General features: G+C 39.9%; 1 protein-coding gene across 4 annotated transcripts in view; it reads right to left on the reverse strand.

Moving 5' to 3' along the window:
• Positions 1-4,814: 4,814 nt before the first annotated feature.
• The window catches only part of Wwtr1 (WW domain containing transcription regulator 1), a 152,120-nt gene continuing 129,852 nt past the window's right edge, over positions 4,815-27,082 (reverse strand). For 3 of the 4 annotated variants that reach the window (XM_004834435.3, XM_021252994.2, XM_087186327.1), the window contains 3 exons: positions 13,908-14,041; positions 12,421-12,533; positions 6,233-8,376 (listed from right to left, as the gene is read on the reverse strand). In XM_004834435.3, coding sequence (XP_004834492.3) covers positions 8,192-8,376; positions 12,421-12,533; positions 13,908-14,041 — 432 coding nt within the window. In that variant the 3' untranslated portion in view covers positions 6,233-8,191. Of the gene's footprint in view, positions 8,377-12,420; positions 12,534-13,907; positions 14,042-27,082 lie in introns of all 4 variants that reach the window. The other variant, XM_004834436.4, reaches the window with a different exon arrangement.

Genomic DNA, 27,082 nt, shown 5'->3' on the forward strand with positions numbered 1-27,082 from the left:
TCTGAGTACATTGGTCTTAAGCCAGATTTGGTTTCTCCTGAGGACAAGGACAAATACAAGGTGAACCTTAGGATGTTCTCTAACATCTCCCAACATTCTCAGAGTCACTAATATCAATCAGAGTGAAAATATGCATATTGATCTCAACCATTCATTCATTTATTCATCAATAATGAATAACCTCTGTTTTGTTAAAGGCACTGACTGGGCACGAGAATTATAATGTTGAAAAATTCACTCCCTTTTCTACAGGAGTTTACAGTTCAATCAGGGTCATGCTTTATGGGACAGAGTTATTTTAGTGAATCTATGAGCATCTGGAATTCAATATAAGTGCATACGCTCGTGCGTGCGTGTGTGTGCGCGTGTGTGTGCGCGTGCGCACGAACAGCATCTAAACCTGCTTATCAGGTTTTCAGAGCCTTCAAAGACTGAAAAGTAAAAGGCACTGGTTGATTGTTTGGTGGGTGTTGAAATTTCAGACATTGCAGAGAAAGTTATAATGTCTCACACTAAGTTCTGCTTTGAGGACCAGGCTCTCAGGGCTGTCCCTGAAACAAATGCCCTCTGTTTTAGGGGCAGACTTCATAGACTCATCTTTTTCCAGTGATCAGAAACTTTACTGTTCTGGGCAGGAAATCAGCTTCACCAATTTTAACCTAGATCCTACAAGATCTTTTTATATGTGCTTCCATGGGCATTAAACAAATGATATATACAGGAGCTATAATGTCCTCACAACATTTAATTATAATGTAAAAGATCTAGTGTCCCATGAAAAAAACCTACAACATAAGTGGTCGTAATTATCTTTTCGGGGCAGGGATTTAGCTCAGTGGCACCATGCCTGCCTTGAAAACACAAGGTCCTGAGTTCGATCCCCAGTACCAAAAAAACAAACAAAAAACAAGAAAAAACAACAACAAAGAAAACCAAACACATAATTATCTTTTTCATTGGAAATGCTAACTCTTGAATTTTACATACATTGTAATCAAGAAAGAACTGAAAAGAGGAAAGAAGGAAGAAAGGAAGGGAAGGAGCGAAGGAAATGGAAAGGAAAGAAGAGGAAAGGAAAAGAAAGGAAAGAAGGCTTAAAAACCCTATAGACCAGTGGTAGGGAACCCATGGTATATGTATTATTTGTTTTTCTTTTAAAACAAAAGAAGTTAATGTATGAGTTGTTTTTTCTAAACTAAAGCCTCCGTATTCAGGTTTGAATGCATTGTTGGCACTTGGTGATAAATAAGTGGGTTTTGGTTTGCAGTCTTGGCACTTGTCTCTAAGAGATTTGCTATCACTGTTTCAGATGCACAAATCCCAGCTCTGAGCTGGTTTGGCTAAGGCACAGGTTTGCTTGATGTCTAGATTGCTCAAGTAGCTGGATGTGATTAGCAGCAAGGCTTATCATTCTGTTGTTTGGTGACAGATTCATTTAGTCAACTAAATTTTCTGAAAAGTTACTTTCCCGTTTTACAACCTAACTTTCTCTAGTGTTCTCTCTGCAACTACTTGCTTCCTGGGGAATATAATGCACCAAAAAATTATTTCATTCAATAAATACTGGACATCCACTATGCCCTGGGCAAGCACTGTATGCCCAAGGAACTGACTATGGTCAACAAAACAAACCAAGCTGCCTGCCTCACGAAGACTGTCAAGTACCTGTTTTCATTTACACTACCACTAACAGTGCATTAGTTGTTCCCATTTCCCCATATCCCTGCCAGCACTTGGTGTTGCCAGTCTTTTTAATTTTTTTGAAATTTGCTAGAAGTGAAATGGTGTATCATCATCTAAATTTCTAATCAGTTAATGAGATTGAAAATTAGCTGGCACTCAGTTTCATCTTCTTTGTATTTTCTATATATATTGTTGGCTTATATTTCTATCAAGCTGTTTTTCTTACTGATTTGTAAGAGTTTGTCATACATCCTGGGTTATTTTAGGTCTGGTTGCCAGAAGTAAGCCCTTGTATCAGGATTACAAGTGATTTATTTTTTAAAAACTTAGAAAGGATTATGGAAGTGTGTATTTATAGGAGAAATATAAGAGAGTAGTGAAAGAGGGAAAATGAAGAAACAAAGAAAGAGTGTACTCCCAAAGTGTCACAGAGGTGGTCTCTGCCTGACCCCCAGGGAACTCTGTGGGGGACTCACTCATCACTGACCAAGGGCTGTGCTAGAGAATGTTATGCTCTCCTTGTGTTTCTAGCTTTCTGTGTATGTGGGGGCAAATAGATCCTGGCCATACTTTTTTGGGGGGTACTGGGGATCGAATTTGGGACCTTGGGCTTTCAAGGCAGGGGGCAGCACCACTGAGCTAAATCCCCAGCTCCCTGGCCATATTTTTAAGAGCTAGAGGTGCTGACTTTTAGAAGTAAAAACACTCTGGGATCGGGGAGTAAAATGCACAAAAATGATGATGAGGAAAGCAGGGTGTGATGGCACATGCTTCTAATCCCAGGACTCAGGAGGCTGAGGAACCACAGGCTACATACTGAGGTCAAGGCTAGCCTGGACTACATACCAAGACCCCATCTCATAAAACACAACAAAAACAAAACCAAACGAAAATGTTAAGGAGGAAAAAAGAAAAAAAGGTAAGGAGGAATCTAAGGTGATCTGGCTGGAAAACTGGTAGCATCCACTAAAGTCACTGCATTATGAAAAAAATAACTCAATTTCACTATTAGTTCAAGGAATGTAATCTGACTCAGTCACTTTCTTTGTCACTGGACAAAATACCCAACACCTGCAACTTAAAGGAGGAAAAGAGGTTTATCTTGGCTCAGGTTTTGTTTGTTTGTGGTGGTGGTGGGTACTGGGGATTGAACCCAAGGCCTTCTCTCTGAGCTACATCTCCAGCCCTTTTGAGACCTCTCACTGCATTGCCCAGGCTGGGCTTGCACATATGGTCTTCCTGCCTCAGCCTCCCAGAGTGCTGGGATTACAAACATGTGCCACCACACCCAGCTTGGCTCATGTTTTCAGTCCATGGTCAGCTGGCTCCAAAGCAGAAACAGGATGGCAGAGGGGCATAGAAGAGGAAAAGCTGCTCACATCATGGTGGCCAGGAAGCAGAGAGCAAGGGAGGAGCCGGGAGAGAGACACCCTTCCCGGTCATGACCCCTGCTTTTCCCACCAGGCCCCATGTCCCAACAGCACATTCCGGGCAGTCAGCATCCCATGATCCAGTCGCCTGCCAAACGCAAGGCTTCTGAGGCCATCTTAGAGCTAAAGCACCACACCATCTACAACAGCAACATACCTTCCACCTATTGTATTTGCAAAGATTTAAGGTATAAGAAACATCTACCCATAGGATGGCAATAATGACAGGATTTGCATACACTGTTGGAAACATAAATTGGTTCAAGTCCTTTTTGGGGAAAATATTTGACAGAAGCGATCAAATTTTAAAATCACATATCGCTGGATACATTGGTTCCTTTCCTAGGAATTTATCTCTAGCCACGGTCACACAAAAGCAGACTGTTCACTTACCATTATTTGTAGAGTAAGAAACTGAAAACTACCAATAGGTGACAACCATACAAAGGAATATTATTTGTGGTTTAAAATAATGAAATATATAACTGTATGTATTGGCATGGAGAGAAGTTCATGAGACACTGGATCTATCCGTTGCTCGCTGTGTGACCCTGTGCAAATACTTAACCTTTCTACACCTCCACATCTTCAACTGTCAAATGAGGACAATAATAATATTATTATGTTTGTTGTATAGATTAAGTTATATATCATATTTATCAAGTGTTTTACATAGTGCCTAGCACATACTCAACAAGTATAAAATGAAAGTGTCAAAATAGTATACGTAATTGTTTCTTTGTTTAAAGTCCAATTATAGGGAAAAAAAATTCTGGCATACTTTTTTCTTAAGTCTGACATTTGGGAGAAACAGAACTTTTACTTTTTTACTTAATATATGTTGGAACTTAACATTTTCAACAATGAGCACTTATTTCCTTAAAAGTGCTGATGAAATGAAACAAAATTTTTTAAAAAGATGCCTAAGACTTCTGGGTGTAGTGGCCCTCACCTGTAATGCCAGTACTCTGGGAGGCTGAGACAGGAAGATCACAAGTTTGAGTCTAGCCTGGGCAAATTAGCAACTTAGTGAGAACTTGTATCAAAAAAAAAAAAAATTAAAACAAGATGGGGATGTGACGCACAGAAAAGGTTCTGGGTTCAATTCCTAGTACCACTAAAAACAAAATGCATGAGACTTAGAGTCTGGGACATTGATTGACTGTTTCTATGAGCCCAGGGGCTCTTTCTGCAGCTCAATGGAAGGCTTCTGCTAAGAGTGTTCCCATTTCCACAGTAGGGTATCAGGACAGAGAACCAACCAATGGACTCAACAGAAAAAATATATGGTCATAAGCCCAAACTCAGAATGAACAGCAACCTGCTCTGGATTTAGTTTTGAGAACAAAAGGGACCACATCATACTGTTAATAACACGCAGGAGTAAGAATCTTACAGTTGTGATGTTGAGTTAAATCTGTCAGAGTGTTGGTAGGAATACACACCTTTAAAATATCAGGGAGCAAAAACAAAACAAAACAAAACAAAAATATCAGGGGGCTACTTCAAATAAAGTAGAAACCAGAATTTTGCAGACATTTAGAATGTTGAAGGCCAGGCATGTGGGCCAAAAAAATGTTTGCCTACAGAATTTTCTTTCTTTCATTGTCTGCCAGGAGGTTACATAAGCCTCTCTCCAGTTCCACCCAAACCCTCAGTCAGAAGAACATACACAAATAATGAAAAGACGGAGGCTCCAAGTGGAAATTCAATTATATTTATTTTTCTTATACAGAATCAGAGAAGTAAAAACCAGTACCAAACTCTAAGTAAAATGGTTTGATCTGATTGATCTGGTTGCATACTTTCTGTATGCACATCATTTGAAATTAAAAATAAACACACATATGTCATATTACAAAATGTAGACGTAAATTCTTTAAAAAGTTAAAAGTACTAGCACAGAAATGATGTAGTGTTAGGGAAACGGTCTCTGTCAATCACCCATTTTCCCGCTCAAATGGATCTACAAGTTCCTTTTTTTAAAACAGCTTTTTTTTTAATACAAGATGTACTTTCCTAAGTTACTTTCTAATTGCGTGATGAGAATGGACCAGTCATGAGCACACGCTCCCAGTCCTGCCCACCTACGTCTCACACATCTCTTCTCCCGGGGCCCCAGTGCCTCGGCACACCAAGGTGTTTACAGTCTTCACCCTTACCGCATACTGTGTCACCGGCCAAACAAATGGCATTCCACATCCTAAATACTACAGTGAAACACAGGCTGTTACTTAGATGTAACAGAATTACCAAAAGGTTCGGACCTTTCTTTCGCTAAAAGAAAATGTATTTCATCAGAAAAAAAACATCTTGAATAAAAGATCTCTGAAATTCCTTTTCAACTTCACTTTTTAAAATATGCCTTTCGCATAGTGAAATTTTGGGGTGAGATGGTAAAACTGATTGATTGATTTTGGACTACAAAGACTAGGTATCCTGCAGTTGTCTTATAATAAGATATATAGTATAAATAGCACCTTATCATGAATTCTGAGGGGTTTAACACTTACAATAATAGGAAACAGTCATTTAAAAGTTGCTCGAGGGCTGGGGGTGTAGCTCCGTGGAAGAATGCTTGCCTAGCATGCGCCCTAGATTGTTCAACCGCTAGCACTGAGAAAAACAAAATAAAAAAAGCTCTTACTAGGCCGGGGATTTAGCTCAGTGGTTTCGCCACCTGCTGCGCAAGCGCAAAGACCCGAGTTTGATCCCCGGTACCAAAAAAAAAAAAAAAAAAAAAAAAATCTCTTACTTTAGATTTCAGTCTTGAATGACAAAAGCCATATTTTATGGCCTTAAAAACAAAAAAATTATCTGCCTTTATCTATGAGTAAACAAATAGGGTCCATATTTTATTCATATTTATTAGATTCATTAATAAATGTTCCAACTAATTTCACTAAAAAAATTACTCTAGAATTTTCTAATGCCATGAGCTTACTAGAAAATTACTTCTAAAAGTTGGTGATATAAATCAATGATTTAACTACTTAAAAAAAAAAGAGGGCTATCTCTTTCTCTTACATTTAATAACTTGAAAATGCATCTATAAAAATATTTTTTAAAAATACAGTAACACTGCTGAGTTTTGTTAGGTCCCTTATTTTTTTTTTCTTAGAATGTACAACTTTTTGCAATTTTTGCTTACAAAAAAGAAAAAGAAAGGATGCTCCCTTTCAATTTAGTAGCAATATAAACATCTACCTTCACCCTCTCAGAGTGCTCGAGGAGCAAAAAGAATTAGTGGAACATAAACCGTGGGTCCTTCAGGAGAGAGAAGTCACTTGAGAGTGCTGGAAGCAACAGCAGCTCCTGCTCCTGTCTGCTTATTGTTCAGCATCAGTATGGACAGGCTACCACAGCACTGGCCCTTCCCTCTTCTCCCACATAAAGTGCACCAAAGCCCTCTTTTCTTCTACAACAGAGTCATTTGGTATGAAGGTTGTAGTAGAAAATTGTTGCTTTATTCTTTTGGGGGCACCTCTCACATCTGCTTGTCTTGCTATTGGGGTATTATTCCTTGTCTATTTTCATTTCACAACTAGTATCCCTTCCATTATATTTCATAACTTCACCTCTGACCTTTTCACTTGCTTTCTTTCCAACAAGATCAAATGTAGTCTGTACATTTATATTCTGATAGATCAAAAAGGATCTTCTTTAAGATCATCAACAAATCCCCCCCACCCTTGGGAATTGAAAGGTTCCTCTCAGAGACCTGGATTATTAATGTTTTTCTTTTTAAAAATGGTTAAACTCATAGATTATAAATAATGTCATTCAAAATATTAAACCCTTGAGGACTTCATTGGCAATGCAGGTAGACTGCATGCCAGGTGAACGTGATGCTCTCTCAGTCCTTAAAAGCTACTAAAGTTTTGGGTTACATAAGAGGTATTAAATACATAGCTCATGCCTTTTTATACCAACTGTAGCAAACAGGGTTAGAATAATATATTTAGGAATCAATTTTACTGCATTCAGAAACATGTCTCCACCATATGCTCTCAGAGGGCATTTTTGTTACACGTCAGTCAGAGATCTGCTTCATCCTTCAAACAGTTTCATAGATAGGCTTATTTTAAACACTTGAAATCTTGAAAGCAAAATTGACAAGGCTTCAGAATTTGAAAAGCAACAGCTTATTGCATCTGCCATCAGGTTGAAATTCCAAAGTCTTTAGAATGGTTTCAAAAGACAAAAATACAGTTGCCACTGATTTATCGAAAACATTTGGCTGTCCTTTGTCATCAGCTACAAAAATTATAGTGTTTTCTAAATAAACATCAAACTCTAAGTTGCACTGTTAACAAATCCATGTTGCAATTAAAAAGTTTTGTTTAACAAATGCTAATCATTAGTACAAACTGGTCTCTTTCACAAGATCTCTAGGTAAGAATTCTAATGCTGCTGCTACTCTCCTGCTGGAAGGACTAAGTTGTCTAGATGCTATGCAGTAAAACAATGAAAAATAAACTAAAATAGAACTGTCTGTGCCTTTGTAAATACAGAGTAATAAGAGCCATCAGAGCTAACATGGATTCAAAACTACATTGTATTCCATACAGCAGAATTTTACTATCCATACAATGATTTTTAAAGCTCAAGTTAAATAGGTTTTAAAGCATTTGGTACTACTGTCATCAATACAGTTTTGAAAATGTAAAACAGGTCTAATTTTGTGCACATTTCCTGGACCAAGCTGCCCATCCAAATTTGCTACCTGTGGTCAGCTTTTTATGGTTTACAATAAACTGATGTATAAATGTCAACTAACACCAATAAAGCTTAGCCATGGGGCAGCAGAGAGGAAAAAGTAATTCTGTAGACACAATTCTGCATCATCTATCATGGGAATGCAGGACTGCAGAAAATGAAAACAGAATATTTATATGTAACTTAAGTTACTGTCAATCAAAACCAGGCAAAGACTAAACTGGCCACATGGGAAAGAGGGCACATGAGTCATGGAGGCAGGAAGTGGTGCACCTGCAGACCTTCTCTGCTCCATCACTTTTTCCAAGAGGCCCAGGAAATGTCAGGTCATGGCTGCTTCCCACTTACAATAGCAGTGACTACAGCCAGGTCTGAAAGGGCTCACTTTTGTTCAGAGCAGACTCTACATCATTGAAGAGGGGGATCAGATCTTCAGATTCCAAAGTTCCTAGGTCAACGTTCGTTCCGGGAAGACAGTCAAGGAAATCAGGGAAGCGGGTCTGCTGGTGGTTGATGTTCATAGGTGTCTGACCTACATTTTCTCCTAGAGCAGAATGAGAGAAAACCATTTCAATTCCTTCTTGAAAGTCCTTGAAAGAGAGAGAGTTCAAATGTTAATATAACATCTTCACGTCTTCAGACATCATATTAATGGTCCTCACTTGTAAGAGGTGCTGAGATGCTGGAGGAATCTGAAAGTTTGTGGTGGACATGGCCCAGAATGTAAAAGTGCAGAGAAAGAAAGGAGCACATAAAAGGCAGTGCAGATCAGACCTACATTCTGTGCCTTCCCTTTACAGAAGCATGAAGGGCTATTCTGACAGAAGAGAGGATTTGCCGGTATTAAACACCTTACTGCAGAACTATACTCCATGACTGTAATTGTAAGCTGCTTTACCCATATCATTCTTTATATGGTAGCATGAAGTTTCTTCCACTGATGGCTTTATGCCTTGTTTAAACAGCAGACTTTGCAGATCTTCTTCCCTCCACAACCCACACACCCACAAATCTCCACCTTTCTCACAACATATGAGTCATAACGCACATGAGCATGTTAAGGTTCTGAGTCTTGCAGTAAAGAAATCCACTGTATTTTGTTTAAGCCACTATTTCCTAAACTCATTTAATTACTTAATCCTATTTTGGCAGAATGTATATCCTAGTAAAATCAGAGTTCTGGAGTGCACAGTTGAGAAAATGCTAGAAACTTAAGGGTCTGGAAAATGAGAGAAAGAATATGTGTTCATTCCATGTAATAGTACTGGCAAAAATGCACAGAGATCTTGTATCATTAGACTGATCTGTTTAAATCATTTTCCTTGTCTGATTCTCAGTTTACCTATCTAGAAATTGGGATCATAGTACCTTCTTTACAAGTTGGAATAAAAGGCCACATAGTGTCTGGTACACATTCAAGGCCTGAGATGTCATACATATAAAATTATACACACACAAATATAATACATATATATATATATATATTTTGGTACCGAGGATCGAACTCAGGTCCTTGCGCTTGTGCAGCAGGCGGCAAAACGACTGAGGCCCCGGCCTAATACATATTTTTTGATTGTGCTGAGAGAAAGAAAACCCAGGAACTCAACTATTATTAATTACTTAAAAACAGAAGACGTTAATTCAAAAAGCCCAAAGTAAACAATTTTCTGAAGGAATAAAATCTTTCTGAAAGACTGAGAAGCACTGGAAACTGAAGCCAGCCTTCACAATAGCAATATTGAAAAAAACTTTGTATTAGCTTATTTTTTCCCCCTGTACTGGGGATAGAACTCAGGACCTTGCGCTTGCCAGGCAGGCGCCACTGAGCCACATCCTTGGCCCCTTGTATTAGCTGTTATGTCTTATAAGTAAGTGCATTCAGCCCCCCTGAAAGCCACACCCATAAATTTCACTATTCTGAGAAAAATTATAGAAAATTTATTTTATTCAAGCATTGAGGGAAACAAACTTGCATTCTGGTGATGGCAAAGCATTAATGGTTTTTCTAGAAGTAACAAAATATCAGTGACTCTTAGGAAACATCTTACACTGTTTTCAAAGTATAGTAATTTGATAAATGAAATCAAATTCAATAACATGACCTCAGTAAAGTGATATAGATCATGAAATACACTAACATAGGAAAGAAAAACCAAAGTAACTTTCTTCTACTCCTTAGACTTTAACAGATGAAAAGGAGGTTTTAAAATTTACCTGTCCTAAAAAATCTATCTAAAGGCCTGGATTTTTTTTCATCTCGAATTGAAATCATCATTATCTTTTATTACTCCAAAATACATATTTTAGATAAACAAAATCACTATCTTGAAGAATTCCTCTTGTCCTTTCTCCTCAAACATGAAAAGTATGAGACAAGTTAGGCATCCTCACTAAGGTTAAAATCTTAAAATATCTCTTTGTAGAAACAGTAACTCTTCAATCTTACAGTGATGTTTTTGATCTTTGTAGTTTTGTCCACTTAAAAAGTGGATGAAGTTGGGCGTGGTGGCACATGCTTCTAATCCCAGCACTTGGGAGGCTAAGGCAGGAGGATTCGTGCAAACTGAGGACAGCTTGGGCTACATAGTGAGTTCAAGGCCAGTAGGAACTATGTAAGAGACCCTGTCTCAAACAAAAAAGTAGATGTGACAAAAACAGGCAATTTTCACAGGGGTACAGAATATTCTGGAAGGATGGATGGCGCCCAACCTTTGCTCATGCCAGTCCTCCTGCTTCAACCCTCGCAGAAAGCCCAGCTGTTATTTCCACGTGTGGACTGCTCCCAGCGTGTAGTCCACAGACCTATCACTTCTTTTCTGGCTCAGTTTGAGCTCTGCCCACTCCCAGCTTCTCCTTGGGTTATTACTGGCTAATTATATTTCTCTCCTTGGGAGGATTTATGCCCACTTCCTGCAAAGACTTCACAGAGGTAACTCTAAAGCCTACACTCCATGAGTCGTTACTCACTTAACCAGGTTAACCTGGAACTCTAACATTTATGCAGTCCATTTTGTACATTACTTCAGCCTTCTCCGGAGAGGCTGAGAACTCTGTGCTAAGCTCTGTGGTCTCATGAGTCCTCACAGTCCTCTGTGCAGTGAGTCACATAACGAAGCCAAAATCACTAGCAGGAAGTAGAGAAGAAAGCATTCACCCATGTTGCCAGTCTGCAACGAGTGTGCTCTTTTAGGACACCATCTAATTCTACACTATGGTTTCAAAATGCTCTCCACTTACCCACCTGAGGTCATTTCAAAAAGACATAAAAAAGAATCTACCCCCTCCCCTTTTTTTAGATCTCCTAAGGTTCCTTTTTTAAAGTTTAACTTCTTTTTTTTTTTAATCCTTACTGGCTTCTCAGTGTTTAAAAGATAAAAGTAAACAGCTATTAAGCATAGGAAGAAGCCACTTCATAAGGCTGTTGCAAGGGAGCAAATAAATCTCACACCAAAAAATAGAGATGAAAGGGGGTGGGGGAAGGAGAAAACTGCAGCAATAAATTGAAGAACAGCAAAATAAACATTTAAAACTATTCTTGTGTGACTCCTCCAAAGACAGACTATACAATGCTCTAAACACATGGATGACAGCTACAAGAAGACCCGGGAGAAGCTGCCCCAGCATTCTGTGCTTTTAAAATGACAGCTACTATGTCACTCCTGGTCTCACCAACAATTTAGACTCAGCACAAAGTGACGTCATCTAGGAGAGAGTGTAATAGACCACAGGCACAAGGGACAAATATACTGGAAAAGTAATTTTTTATTTTCATCATAGGACAATGAAGTTTCTATCATCACAGATGATACAGAAGAAACCTGCATGAATAACTCCCAAGAGTGGACACCTCAGCTATTCTGATTCTAGAATACATTTTGAGAGTTTCTGACTTTCACAAGTAAGTCTAGATTAAGCTAATAAAGATAAATTCAGATCTGCAATCTGATGCCTCAGTCCTTGAGGATAGAAGAAAATGAGAGACAAGCAGGAAGGCTGCTGAGCTGTGGCCTGAAGGAAGCACAGATTGGAGACCAGGAACAGTCACCTTAGCCCCCTTCTTTGAGATTGCAGAGGAAGGACATTATTACCGTGCAAGAACGTGGAGCTAACCATTTAGAATCCCCTGACTTGCGTAACTTTCTAAATGATCATTACCAGTTGCTTCCCAAGTGCAGTGAATGACATGAAAATTCTTGCATGTTGGTGAAACTGTAAATCATACTCTTTTCTGGAGAAAAAGTGGTCCATACATTGCAACTAAAAATCAAAAGCACCACAGAGATCCCACTGTGAAAGATGGGCAGAGCATGGTTCTCCTAACACAACTGCAAGAAGGAGGCCAGGTGAAGGAAGGATGAGTTTTTAAAAAATAGAAGTTAATATCCTGCACCCTTATGTAAAACTATATTTGTATATACTCTGGAAAAGGGGGCTAGAGTTTATTTAGAGTGCCTACAGGCTGAGTGGCTTTTCAGTTGTCATTTTGTGTTGTTGAGATTCAGGGTTTTTGGTTGGATTTTAGAACAAAGATGACCAAAAAGACAATTTAAAAATAAACACATGCAAGTACTTGCAGGCTGTGCTCTACCTGTATCCATCTCATCCACATTGCTGAGGAAGTCCTCCGGAGTTGTGGGGACACTGTAGCACCCCAAGCCCAGGCCACTGTCCGTGCTCTGTTCCCTCGAATGGTAGGGCCCTCTGAGGAGCAAAAGATGGAGACGTCTGTGTGAGGGCACTAAATAAAATCCACAGTGAAAACAGTCAAGCAACCCTGTACTGGCCTGAGTATCCTTCTGCTCCATTTCCCAGGGAGTAAAGGGGAGAAGACTCTGTATTGCCCTTTGATTTTGAAAAATACAACCCAATATTAATGAAATTAATAAATTATAAGCAAATAAAACTGACTATTCACAGTACAGCGACACTGATTTCCTCTGCATTTCCAAGTAACCACATGGACACAGTTCTACATTTGAGTATGATGCTATTTATATGAAATTTAAAAAAAGAAAAGAGTTGAATACTACATATGGATACGCACACTTACGGGAGTGAGAAATTTATGTGTAAGATACACATCAGTTTCTGCACAGTGGTCACCACTGGGGAGTGAAGAAGAGACAAAAATGGGGCGCTAGTGGAATGGATTTAATATTTTATTTAAAAAATAAGACTGGGTAGAAATAAAGCAAATCTGGGGAGTGGGTACATCAGTAACTCCTACATTATTCTTCATATTTTCCCATACTTTAAAATCAACAACTTAAAAATCCTATTCCATCATTATTTTGATTGCTGTTTATTTTCATCTCTCTATCTTTAATTGTCCTTGCTGGTTTCCCAGAAGTCTCTTCAAAGGCAGAAAAACATGAGAAATAGAGTATTCCCTGTTGCTGAGATTTAAAAGGCTATTTTTAGGGTTGACTACTTCTACTCATGCAGATATTTGTGGTTAAATTATCTTTTCCTTCTGCTCCTATGTTTTCTTTTTTCAAAAACATCATCTCTTTGTTCTAATTAATTTTTAAATTGTGAAATAATTTTAGACTCACACAGAAGATGTAGAAAAGAGTACAGAGTCCCTGTGTGGACTTTCAATGATAACATCTTACACAACCACAACACAATTGCCCAAACCAGGAAACTGACATTGTGGTATGCTATTATCTAAACTATAGGCCTTACTCACATTTCACTATAAACATCATCTCTTAATTGTTTCGTTCTCAATTTGCAATGGACATGCTTTTATCCTTTTGTTGATTACATAAAACCACAAGATTCTTCCAAATACAATTACTAGATAATACCATCCTGTTTAAATTAGAAGTTCATCCCATATTCCAAATTATTGACTAAGGTTTACTCCAGGTCATATCACTAATTTTTTAATCTGAGGATTTTATAAAAGTAAATGCTTTCCTCTGCCTTCCTTTTTGGTGACAGCTCCCCTTACTTCCTCCCTCTACTGCATCCTCAACTGTCCAGTTTTTCACCTTTTCCCAATGTAAATGAAGCCTAGACCACATAAATAAAGACAACAAAAATCAATGGCCCCAAATGTAAACTTACCCATTGAGGAAAGGATCTGAGCTATTATTGGTAATGGATCTCATGTCTGGGGTCATGGCGGGCGGGTTGACAGCAGCCTGAACGGTGGCCATGGACTCTGCTTCCATGGGGAGCTGTCTGCAGAGGGCAGCTTCCTATAAAGAATACAATCAGAGGGAGCAAGGAGTTAGTCATCATCACAGGATGAGAGCAGAGCATATGTCACCAGAAACCAAAAACTGCTCACCATATACAAAACACTTTATATATATTCCCAGTGAGTCAAAAGCATCAGGAAATCATTAGCATTCTCCCTCTGAAGAAAGTCTTAGCAATATGTCACTCTCCTACATTCACAAAGCTAAGGGAAAGTTCAACCAACATGTGGCCTCAGGGCACTTACTTCAAAATTGCCTCACCTACCTGTGTAACTGTTTAAGCACTCAAGTCACAAAAAGGCCCCTCAGCCGCTTTCTCAAAGACAAGCCCATTTCTATCCAGCTTCTCAGACCCAATCTAACTCAGTCCAAGTGATTGGATTCCTGCAGACTAGCAGGTACATTCTAGTCTTTGTCACCTACAGGCCAGTGAAGCAGTGGGATTACAGAGTTCAGACTCTACATGAAACTACCTTTGGCAGTTTATGTTAATAACCAGGAATGTGAAACCATGAAAAAGTTTTTTAAAGAAGTCAATCCGTTTTTCTATTTGATATATTGTTGACTAAATAAATGATAGCATATGGATTTTATTAGCAAAAAATATAATGCAAGCATTATTTTTAAAGCCAGCATGTCTTTGCGAAAAAGGGCCAATTCAAAAGGTTATGAATTTATTTACTATAATTACTTTCTCTGGGTATCACCTCCAAAAACCTCGCCCATTTTGACAAACATGACCGGGCATCAAATGCCTTTCCCATTTGCTGCTGTTTCCAGAGAATAATACTTTTGTATGTTTGTACTTGCACCCAACACCAAGGTTAGACCCTTCCCCAGACACATCCCTATCAGTTTTCCACTTTTCATGCTGAAGTCACTGGTCTCAACTTCCCTCAGGCCCCAGAACCATGGCTACAATGGCAAACAGAACATGTAGGCCATCTAAGCTACAGTATCTTTGTTAAATCTCTTCCAGCCCTAACACGCTATGACTTTATAGGGTAACTGCTGTCTAGACAAGTCCCAGTGAAGTCATCAGCTATAAAAACTAGAGTTCACTGTGCTGTTACTAGGAGTTAGGGAAGCCTGGCTCATAAACTGTGAGGGACCTGCCTGATAAGAAACTGCATTGTTAACTCATATGGAAATTAAACACTGGCTAGAAAGGACCTTTGGTTCGCTTCTGTTCACCTAGACTGCAAAGACTCGGAACATTTAACCAATTTGATTCAGTAATCCACAAGAAGAAAATTTTTGTTTTTTTTTTTTGGTACCGGGGATTGAACTTGGGACCTTGCGCTTTCAAGGCAGGCGCCGTAACCACTGAGCTAAATCCCCAGCCCAAAAAGAAAATTTTTAAATACAGTTTTTTTAAAAGATGATTTTAGTCCATTATCTAAATGGAAGTAGCTTCTGAACAAATCAAGAAAAGTTACATTATATTCTCAAAGTTGTTTTTACAAGGCAGATAGCATGTCTTAGAAAGTTTATTATCCAACAAAGGCTTTCTGAAAGCTTCCTGGAGAAGAACAACAACAGGGATTGAACCTGGTATGAGGAACCTGGAGCCTACAGCCCCAACCAGTCAGGAACCTGCGCACATCCTGAGCCTCAGTGTGAACACGTGCTCAGTGATGGAATTCGACTTCTTTTAGTGTCGGAGATTGAAGCCGGAAGCCTCTGTGCTGAGCTATATTCCCAGCCCCCACCGCCACCCCTGCTTTTTTTTTGAGGCAGGTCTTTCTAAGTCATTAGAGTACCCAGGCTGGGCTCAAACTTGCCATCCTCCTCCCTAAGCCTCCCAGAGTGCTGGAATTATAGATGTAAGCCATCATGCCTGGTTTAATTTTTAGTTCTTTATAAATTGTAAGGGCAAGAATCCTTTGACTAATAACCTTCATTATCAAAAAAAAACCCCAGCTTTCTCCCAAATATTCTATTCATCAACCATTCTGAGTAAATGTGGAGCTTACTTCTAGATAAGCTTACTTCTAGATAAGCTTACTCTAGGTATCTAAAAGATACCCTTTTAAACACAGAAATTGATTGAGATGGCTGCATTTCTTTATATTTCACAAAGTTTTATCACCATATATTTTAAGAGTACAGGTTGAACACATAATTTCTAAGAGGTCTGAATTTATATATAGTAAGAATCATTTCTAGAACTTCATGGAATTAATAATAGAGTATACAAATTATTCATTATCTATAATAACATGAAAATCAAATTTAAATTATAAGAAAACATCAGAAACTAGATAAAATATATAGTTCTAAACTTTCCCTTTCATTTAAATTACTCCGAGCGTACTTCAAATAGATACAACATAAAATAATGCTTATGTGTGGCCAAATATATAAATAAAATTCAAAAGGCTTATATAATAATGAAAGCTGAAAGTTCACACAGTATATTGGGGAGAATGTTTCACTGTTCCACTTCACAGTCATTCCATCTATTTATTGATTGATTGTTTTCTGGTTGTTATTTTGAGACAGGGTCTTGCTACGTAGTTCAGGCTGGTCTTGAACTCACTGTGTAGCCCAGGCTGGCCTCAAACTTGAGGCGATCCTCCTGCCTCAGCCATCTGAGAGGTGGGATTACAGGTGTGTGGCACCATGTCCAGCTTCCCCTGCTTTAGATTCAAGAAAACTGAAGTTCATTCTTCATCATCAATGTTGTTCCTAACTACTGTGAAGACCTGACCACAAAGTCACCAGAGGAGTAAATGCTACCTTCTACCTGCAGGGGGTTCACAGTATCATTTTCTACCTTCAAATGACTAAGAAATGAGAGCATTGCCTGAATAATAACAACTTTGAAAAATAAATTAGGCAGTCTAGTTAGAAAGTTATTATGTATGATACAACACTCCCTCTGATACTATTACAAGATCACTCTTGGGTCACAAGCCATCCCACACAGCAGCCAGTGACAACCATGTGCCCCTGCTTCCTGTCCCCCTGGAATGGAGCCTGGGGCAGGTCCTTGCTGAGGGCTTTGCCCTCTCCCTTTCATCTCCTGTCTTTGCTGTCCCTCCCAGAGCTGGCATCTGCACCGACCGCTCCCTCTGTTTGGACACTTCCTCTGGTCTTCCCAAAGCCCATCTCCTTACTCCTCAATGGTCTCCTACGAATGTCACCTCTGCGGAGAAGCTCCTTCCTGGCTCTTGTTAAGAACAGCCTCACCTCGGTTATTTTCTCTCTTCACCTGCATTATTTTTTTCATAGCAACTTAGGCATTTCTTCTCTGGCTTTCTTACAGGAACATAAGCTCCATGAGGGAAGGGGCCTCATTTGCCATGTTCACTCCTATATTCCTACCACCTCTAACCATGCTAGGCATATGATAGATATTCAATAAAGATTTACTCAATGAATACAAGACAGCGGGATTCAAATGGAACTATTTTAAATCCTGATTAGTAATAAAAGAAAAAATACACTAAGAACATTCGATGACACCTTCAACCACAGACACGACTGAAACAGTAACTTACTGCATTCACCCGACCAGCCAGGAGCACTCGATCCCTGGGTAATGGCCTGGCTGTACTCACTCACTATTAGCACGGTGGTCAGGAGCAGGAGCTCTGCAGCAAATTCTTGAATATGACCCTGGCCCTGCTCTCTTCTAGCAACTCATTTAACCTCTCTAGTCCTCATTTGTAAAGTGTGAATAATATGGGCACCCCGCCCCACAGGGCTCCTATGGTGTTAAAGATGCTTAGAACAGTGCCTACCTACCTCCCAAGATCACTTACCAAATGCTTAACTAATTACTATTCTTATCTCATGTGTTATATTCCAATCTCAAAAAGAGTAAAAAAAAAAAAAGAACCAAACACTTAAGGTTGGGGAGTAGCTCGATGGTAGCATGCTTGCCTAGAATGTGTAAGACCCTGGGTTTGATCCCCATCATCACCAAAATTAATTAATTGATTAAGCAACTTTAAAGTCACATGACTACATGAAACTGCTCCATTTTGAGAGGTAAGACATTTCATTCTGGTCAATTTTCACCTTACTGAGATTAAACCAAAGCATGAAATTCCTCACAAGGCTAAGAAAACAATTTTTTTTTAAAAGAAGTTTATAAACCATTTGTATGACAAAATTAGCTTTTGAGCTGGGCATGGTGGTGCACACCTGTAATTTTTTAACTTGGGAGAGTGAGGCAGGAGAATTTCTGGGAGTTCGAGGCCAGTCTGTGTGCTACATAGCAAGTTCAAGTCCAGCCCGCTGAACTACACACTGTAGTGAGATGCTGTCTCAAAACCCTATTAAAAAACAACAAAACAAAAGACACTGAGTAGTAGTGAGTGCCGGTTACAATTTTTGCCAGTAGCAACAGATGAGACAGAGACTTGTCCTCGCGAAGATTCTACAAGGGAGACAGACCACTGAAGAATGAAGGGCAAGGCCCACGCCTTGTGGAGTCCATGTCCCCAGCGCCACCATGCTCCAAACTCCCCATCTCAAGTAGCAGCCACCATTGCTTCTCTAGGTATCTGACCAGCCTCCCTACTTCGTCAACCTTCATGTGGCAGACTGGAGGCAGGTTTCTGTCAACACTTTACCAAGTGTGACCAAAGAAGAACCCCTAGTACTGAGAGGAGTTGGAATAGCACATCCTATGATGAAGCAAGGGACTACTTAACCACAGATGACTCAAAGGACACACCATGGCCCTCAAACTATAAGAGACTGTCACCTGAGGAAAGGAAGACCCTTTCCATCCTAGCTTTGAGGCAGACAGGAAGAGGAACTTTCTAGTTAGTAATCAGTGCAGTCGGGGAAGTGGCTGCTTCTCAATTCTTTGAGATATTGCCCACTGTAATTTGCTAACAGTAGTTAAAGGTTTAATGCTATTAGACATGTGCTAGGCTTAGCACAGAAAGGCAGCCTGACATAGAGGAAAAACTGTCTTTGGAATCAGAAAGATTGGAGTTCAAATGCTAGTTCAGTTATGATACAGCTATGACATTTTGGACTAAATTCTTAACTTTTCTTCACAGTTTGTTCCTGTTCATAAGACCTATCTTGTTGGGCTGTTACAAAGATTAGAAGCATACTTAGAAGAATGAGCAGCTGGGGATGTTCAGTGGACTGGGAGGCAAAGACACTAGATGTACTGGTGTGGAACTCTGTCCCCAGCACCTTGACTACCATTTCACTTCATCCTTATGACAACCCCATGATCTTCATTTTACAGATGAGGAAACTGAGGCACAGAGAGAGTAAACACTTTCCCAAGATCCTATGGCTAATAACTGGTGGAGGAGGATCTAAATCCAGGTCGTCTAGCTTCTGAGTCCTTTCTGGTAACCACCAAAGACAGCGTGGCAGAGAAGAGAGAGCTGAGGGATGAGGTTGGCAGGCCTCAAATTTTGGGCCCTTTCACCTACTGGCTGTAAGACATGGACAAGTTACTTCATTTCTCTGGGCCTGTTTTCCCAACTATAACATGGAAATACCAATTGTTTTACCTCAGACAGCTGAGAGGAGAATTTAATAAAGCAGCCTGTTGCACAGTGCAGAACAGTATTCCTCCCTGAGTTGGGAAACAGTGAACTGGATGTCCTCTTTGATGCTGTTCAACGTATGCGTGGAGCCAGTGTCCTGGGAATTCAACCCACCAAGCTGAGTTGTAAGTTCAGATTTTAAAGGCTAGTTTCAGAAAGATCTGGAAAGCGTCCCATAGTAGTCCCACCCCAGCCCTTTCCCTCCCTCACCAGTTTTATTTTTTCTTTATGTCTTAGCTGGGGTTGGAAAGATTGTCACAAAATACGAGCTTGAGACTCTCTTTGTGGGCATGCATTTGGCCTCCTAGGAAAAAAATTGTATGTGGGTTTAAAAACACCTTCTCCTTGCCTTGCGTGGTGGCACACACCTGTAATCCCACCATTTGGGAGGCTGAGGCAGGACTGCAACAAGTTCGAGGCCAGCCTGGGCTACATAGCGAGTTCAAGACCAGCATGAACTACATAGTGAGACCCTCAAAAGGAAAAACAAACAAAAACACCCTCTCCTAGCATCTGGAGCGGGTGGTCGGAGAGATGGAGAGGTGTGTACAATAGCTGAGGAATGGAGGATGTAAAAAGGGAAAGCGCTCTTGTGAGTTGAAGATGTCCCTGGAAGCAAACCTCGGGCCTCCTAGCCTCCAACTCCCCAACTGGCCTACTGCTCATCTGCGGAATAAATCAACAGTGGAGGTAAGAAAGTAAACAGCTGCAAAGAGCTCCTGCTGCTGCCGCTGGTCCCAGGCGAGGGATCCTCCCCTCCAGTCTGCTCCTCCAGGGCCGGAGGGTACTTCAAAGAGAAAGGAATGACAATAACCTCTTCAGAGGGTGCTCTGCTTGATTTAAGAGTGTGTGGCCAGGGATTATACCAAAATGGAAGACTGGATTGTTTTAATTATGAAGGGTGGGGTGAGTAGAAACAAAAGAAAAGAAAAAAATAAAGACAATGTTTTGAAATCTTAACATTAAAATAGTTATTCTGGTGCAAAGGACATTGTTCTCTCTCTGCCAAAACCCTGAGGGACTTCAGAGGCAGAAAGTTGAATTATTTACCTTCTTTGGGGGTGGGAGAGAACATTCCTGATGTAAATCTCTTTTTAACTCTGTGCCAACAGATTCTAGAAATTCACTGTCACATTTCCTGGAGCCTCCCTTTTTGAAATATCTCATCATACATGCTCAGCTGCCAGACTGTTGCTATAAAAGAACAGAGTTGAAACTTTGATACTTTTGGGAAAACATTTGTTGAGTCCATAATTATTATCCAGGGCCTGTTTGTTGCTCTTTGAATTTGGGATGTATATAACAATCTCATGTTCCACAATCTATTTCTGTTGTCCCTTTGGATCACATAAAGAAAACATTATAATTTACATATTCTTCTCTCTCCACTTAAAAAGGGGGCCTGAATGAATTCTGAAATGGAGTATTTCCTCATACTTCAGTGATCTTATGAAAATCAGAAATAAGAAGTTGCTTGTCCTCGTTAACAAAGAATGAGTCTCCATTTTAAAACTATGTTCAACTTACAATGTTTTTCAAAGGGATCATTTTCTTTCATTACTTACTAGTTCATTTTAATTGACAAAAACTGTATCTATGTATCATGTACAACACGTTGGTTTGAGAAAAGGTAGTCTTTTTTCAAAGACTTACATTAGTATTATGCCTTAATGAGGGAGCAGAAAATGGATTCTTTCTGAGACTTGTAGCCAAGGATAACATTTGACAGAAGCTGAGGTGGAACTTCCTAAAGTGTAGGGGCTGGTTCTGTTCATTTATGTACACTGAGGGCCTAACAACATTTGTTGAACCCATAAATGAGTAAGTGAACTTACTAAATAGTCAGACTACTAGAGAGGGATTTGCATTACTCAGTCCTGGAAGACAGGACCTTTAATTCCTAGTCAACTCAGAAACCTACTTCTATGAAGTATGGTCCTGTAGGCTGAAGAAGTAGCCACCATGCTGCCTCATCTGCCATGATGTGACACTTTTTAACCTCTGTAAATAGCCATTCTTCTCCTGACTTTCTTCTCCAGGCCAGGGCTGCTCACAGCTGGGTGTGTCCCTCCCCAGAGCCCAGGGTCAGGAACAGCTGCATGAGGCTGGCCAGCTGGCCAGCCTGCCTGTCGTGGCTGTCAACCCAACAGAAATCCGTGAGCCCTGCCAAAAGAATTCCGAGGCCTCCCTCCTCTCCGGTTGCTGTTGCCCTGGCAACCACAGGCAAGGCTTAGTCAGCATTTTTGTTTGACTAGCTTCATTCTCCAGTCTCCCAAACCCCAGTTAAGGAAAGGATGGGGGTAAACACAGTGTGGAATTTGCTTGGGAATAATAAGTTTCTCAACAATGCAGCCCCTGGAGAAGGAGGAAAGGAGAGCCAGAGACTTCACCACTTCTGGGGGCTAACAGGAAGTCCTCAAGGTTAAAATCTTCCAGCCCAAAGCCACACCTCTGCCCAGCTTTATATTTAAATGAATAACACATGAAATGAAATACTCTCTTCAGATAAAGCCATGCATGTGTTTTCAAGTCAAAGAACTGTTTTTTTAGATGGGTAAATAAAACTGTTAAGCCTGTTTCTTAATTTCTTACCAGTGATAAACATTTTCCACTTCATCTGGTAAAAGTACAATCATGTCTTTTTGAATACGGAGCAACTACAGTGCAGAATTTTAAGATACAACAACAGAACACTCTACAGTCATTTCAGGCATGCGTGGCTAATGGTATTTAAAAATTTATGCCGGGTGTGGTGGCACATGCCTGTAATCCCAGCACTCGGGAGGCCGAGGCAGGAGGATCACTGCAAGTTCGAGGCCAGCCTGGGCTACATAGTGAGTTCAGGCCCAGCCTGAACTACAAAGGGAGACCCTGACTCAAAAAAAAACAATAAAAAACAGTCTAAATTATTTAGGGGCCGGGGATTTAGCTCAGTGGTTCTGCTGCCTGCCTCACAAGTTTAAGGTCTGGAGTTTGATCCCCAGTACCACAAAAAAGAAAGGAAGAAAAAATTTATGCCCATCCTGTCTGTCATGGAAAGGATTCCAGATACACAGTATGGATAATGTCATGGAACAATTTGCATGACTGATATATAATTTTCCCACAGATTGAGAAGAAAGAAAGAGAGAGAGAGAGAGGGAGAGAAAGAAAGAAAAGAAAGAAAGAAAGAAAGAAAGAAAGAAAGAAAGAAAGAAAGAAAGAAAGAAAGAAAGAAAAGAAAGAAAGGAGGAAAGGACATAGGGGAGGCTGAGGCAGGAGGATCACTGTGAGTTTGAGGTCAGCCTGGGCTACATAGTGAAATCCCGTCTCAAAAAACCAAAAAAAAAAAAAAAAAAAAAAAAAATCCCAAATAAAACAAATAAAAAAAGAGGAAGAAGAGGTAAACAAACCACATTAAAATATGCTTATGCTATCAATTTTCTTTTACAAAACAAAGGACACACACAGATACATACAAAAAAGAGTGGAGAGTAATCACCAACATTTTTACAGCCATTCTCTCTAGGGAAGAGCATGCATGATTATAATTTTCTTTTTTGTTTTTGAGTACTTTACACATTTTGGTACAATGAATGTGTATTTGGCCTTTTTGTGCAGTCATTCTATTATGACATGCAGTAAAATTCACACTTTGTGATGTACAGTTTTGAGTTCTGTAGGGAGCTGTGAAACAGCCACCACAACCAGATGCAGAATGAGGCTCTCACTCCTGAAACTCCCAGAGACGCTGCCGGGAGGTGAACAGTGCCTCCACGCCCAGCCCAGCCCAGCGACTCTCATCTGCTCTGTATCCTCACAGGTTTGCCTTTTCCAGAATGTCACATAAATCAGATCGTACAACAGTGTATATTGTATGTAGCTTTGTGAGGTCTGCCTTCTTTCACTTACCAAAAATGCTTTCTTCTGTATTAACCAGATATATATAGTTGTTTATGTTTGTTTGTTTTGGTTTTGGTTTTTTGAGACAGGATTTCATTATGTAGTTCAAGATGGCCTTGAATTCACTATATGTAGTCCAGGCTGGCCTCTAACTCGAGGAGATCCTCCTACCTCAGCTTCATGAGGGCTAGGATTACAGGTTGTGCTACCATGCCTGGCTTTCAACTTTTTAATTTTTAAAAATTAAAAAAAAATTCTACTCAGAAAAACTCAACAAACAAAAATAACAGAAAATAAACCTTTAATTAAGAACTGCTTCTTAGTATGTCTAAAATGTACCAATAAATGTTTTGCTATAAAAAAAAGAATTGCTTTCTCGAGCTCGGCATGGTGGCTCACACCTGTAATCCAGCACTCTGAAGGCTGAGGCAGGAGGATCATCAAAGCAAAATTCAAGGCCAGCTTGGGCAACAGCCAGACTTTGTCTCAATTAAAAAAAAAAAAAGCTATCTTTTTCTAGAGTTTCCATTTCTTGGGTGAATCTGAAGATCCCTCACAGCTTTAGGGAAATCCAGTAAAAATGCAGCTCTTCTCACTAACAGTAGAGAATGGCTTTCAAAAAAATTCTCTGTAATGTCTTTGACCATTCTTTTGAGAGCAACAAGTAATAAGGCAGTGAGCAGAAGGCCTAGATGGAATCTCCTGTGCTACATCTCCCCTCCATTTGGACACCTGCCCTATGCCGAGATAATGTATGGATTATCAGATAAAAGTAGCTCAACTGTGTTGTTACAGCAGCCAATACTAAGCTGTAGGGTCCACACTGAAAGAAATTCTACCTATCGTTCCTAATCAGTGAACCTTTGATCTTAATTTTGTTGCTTTTTAACAACCTACTGGCCTGAGAGGTCGCTGGAAAATAAAGGAGCATCTTAAGTCACTTTTGCAGAACCCTGGTGTGTCTGGTCTCTCAGTCCAGTAACAAAAGTCAAAGATAGCAGCCACTAGGATTCCAAGAAGAAGGGAATAGTGTTAATTTACCCTCCTGGCCACCAACTTGGATTGGATCTAATTATTTCACCTCTTCTACTAAAATATAAATTATATGAGGGTAGCCACATCCCATTTATCTATTTCTTTTTACCACATACAAAATGTTGGCCATGGCCGGGGATTTAGCTCAGTGGTTCCACCGCCTGCCTTGGAAGCGCAAGGTCCAAGTTCGATCCCCAGGACCCAAAAAAAAAAAAAAAAAATGTTGGCCAAATGAATGAATGAGAAGAAACAGAAGGAGTGAAAAAATGCCATCTTCCATCCTCCCCTCATTCTATATGGTGCATAGCATGGGGCCTCTCTCCTGGACATCTCCTGGAATTGTAGGTGGGTCTTGCCTGCCTACAGGACAGGGTCCTGGGAAGACAGGATGTACAACTGGAGATCTCCCACAAGCAAAAGGAGAGCCAGTTAATCACAAATTGCACTGAGCGAAGGATATTCAGGTGCCTGTACTGCTCAGGTGCCTGTACATGGAGTGGGGGAGAACGAACAAACAGAAGTCTATAGATAATTTCAAATCTCATAAGCCAGGCATAGTGGCCCTTGCTTAGGTACAAATAGTGACGAAAAAAATCACCAAAAGAAAGAGGTCAGGGCCAGACATTTAGCTCAGTGGCACCGTGCCTGCCTTGCAAGCACAAGGTCCTGAGTTCAAACACCGGTACAAAAAAAAAATAAAGAAAGAAGTCAAAAAGCCCTCCAAGATGATATAAAATAATCCACACCTGAATCACGATCACCCGGTATCCTGACAAATGTCCCTGGATTTACCATAGAACATCCTCTCATCATTTATTGTACAGCCTTAAATGAAATCTTTGGCACTGGGGAGCAAGCTGCTTCTGGGGAAAAAAAAAAAATCTTCCAGGACTAAAAAGTCTATTTAGGGGCCGGGGATTTAGCTCAGTGGTTTCGCCTGCCTCGAAAGCACGAGGTTCCGAGTTCGATCCCCGGTACTCACCGCCACCCCCCCAAAAAAGTCATTTAGACTTTTCTTCCTGTACTCCAATAACAAAATTAAAAGAACCACTCATTCCAGCTCCTCCTAACTCACTCTTTCTCTCAAGTGCACAAACACACACACACACACACACACACACACACACACACAGCCTTTTCGCCCTGCTGTGCTACAGGGTGGGGGTGGGACGGTGCATAATACGATATAGCAAAATACTCCAAGTTCCTCCGCCTCCAGGGATCAGCACTAAGGAACTTGGTTGTCAAGTATGTAATATGAACCATCAATATTATCTTGTGGTTTAAAGGCATCTACAACTGGACTGTAGGAAACAATCCAGGGCACTTTTCCCCACCCCTTTTCAGAAATGCTTTCTGTGAGAAAGAAGGAGGTGGGGCAAGGGCAAGGGAAAGAGAAACATACAAGGAGGCAGAAATGGAGAACAAGTCATTCCTTGCAGAAGAGTCAGTTACACACACACACACACACACATTCTCATTAACGATAGTTTAAATATAAATCTGAGAGCTTGAGAACTTATAAATAGCACTATAATTCTGTATAATCCACATTATATTATAGAATAGAAACTTTATTCCAAATAGAATTATTACCCAAAACCAAAAAACAATAATATAACTATTTCCTGCCAAGAAACATGATCCTGTATATCTAAAACAGTATAAACAACTGTCACCCTGAAATAACCATGAAGTTCAAATATAAATCTTTGGGGTAAAAGGCACAACTGTAGTTACCTTATAAAGTTGTCTTCCTCAGTTTGGAGAGAATTTGGAAGAAAGTTCAGCTAAGCACAAAACCACAGTTTATATTCATTTCTCTTATTTTCAAAGGGTATGTCTAATAAATGATTTTAATTCACCATGTGCAGTACTGTAAGCCTCACACACATATACCTTATATTCTACAATTTATTTGATGATAAATATATTACTCATTTATGGAAGACTTGGTATATTTTTAAAGTATCAGATATAATTGAAAAAAACTGTTTATCCTCACATACCCAGAATCCCCCTTCCAGAAAGATCTTTGGAATAGTTAAGCCCACTTATTTCTTTAAAGTAGCAGAAGGAAGCTATCTTGCTTCACATGAATCATAAAAGAGTCTAAAGAGTTACAAAATAAACCAAAGCTTTTCTCCTCAAAATGTAACCAGAAAATGAGACCGGCAAACATGTGCTATATTAGTTTAGCCACACAGAAGAATGAATCCTGCTCTTCTATAGCTCAAGTCACTAAAGCAGGGAGAAAACAATGGGTTCTGTTAACTCAGTTTCACAGCACAGTGGTGAGTGGCCACAGGATGCACAGCAATATTCTGTTGACTGAGTGGACACATGAACATATGGCAGTTTCACAGCGCACTCAAACAGAGCCCATATACAAACATTTTCCTGTCTCACTCTCCCTTCACTGTTTTCTCTTTTTTTTTTTCATTCTCTGTGGTAAGCCAAAGATGGCTGCAGACTGTTGTTGCTTCCATGAAACATCTCCTCTGCTATCTGCTGCTGTATTGTGACAGCACTGACGAAGAAAGCATGGCAAAAGTGACTCCATGATGGTTTCCAGACCAGCCCCCTAAGA

This window comes from Heterocephalus glaber, unplaced genomic scaffold (genome assembly GCF_053883595.1).
Source record: "Heterocephalus glaber isolate CG9 unplaced genomic scaffold, H.glaber_assembly_v1.0 deba00001504, whole genome shotgun sequence".
NCBI lineage: Eukaryota > Metazoa > Chordata > Mammalia > Rodentia > Bathyergidae > Heterocephalus > Heterocephalus glaber.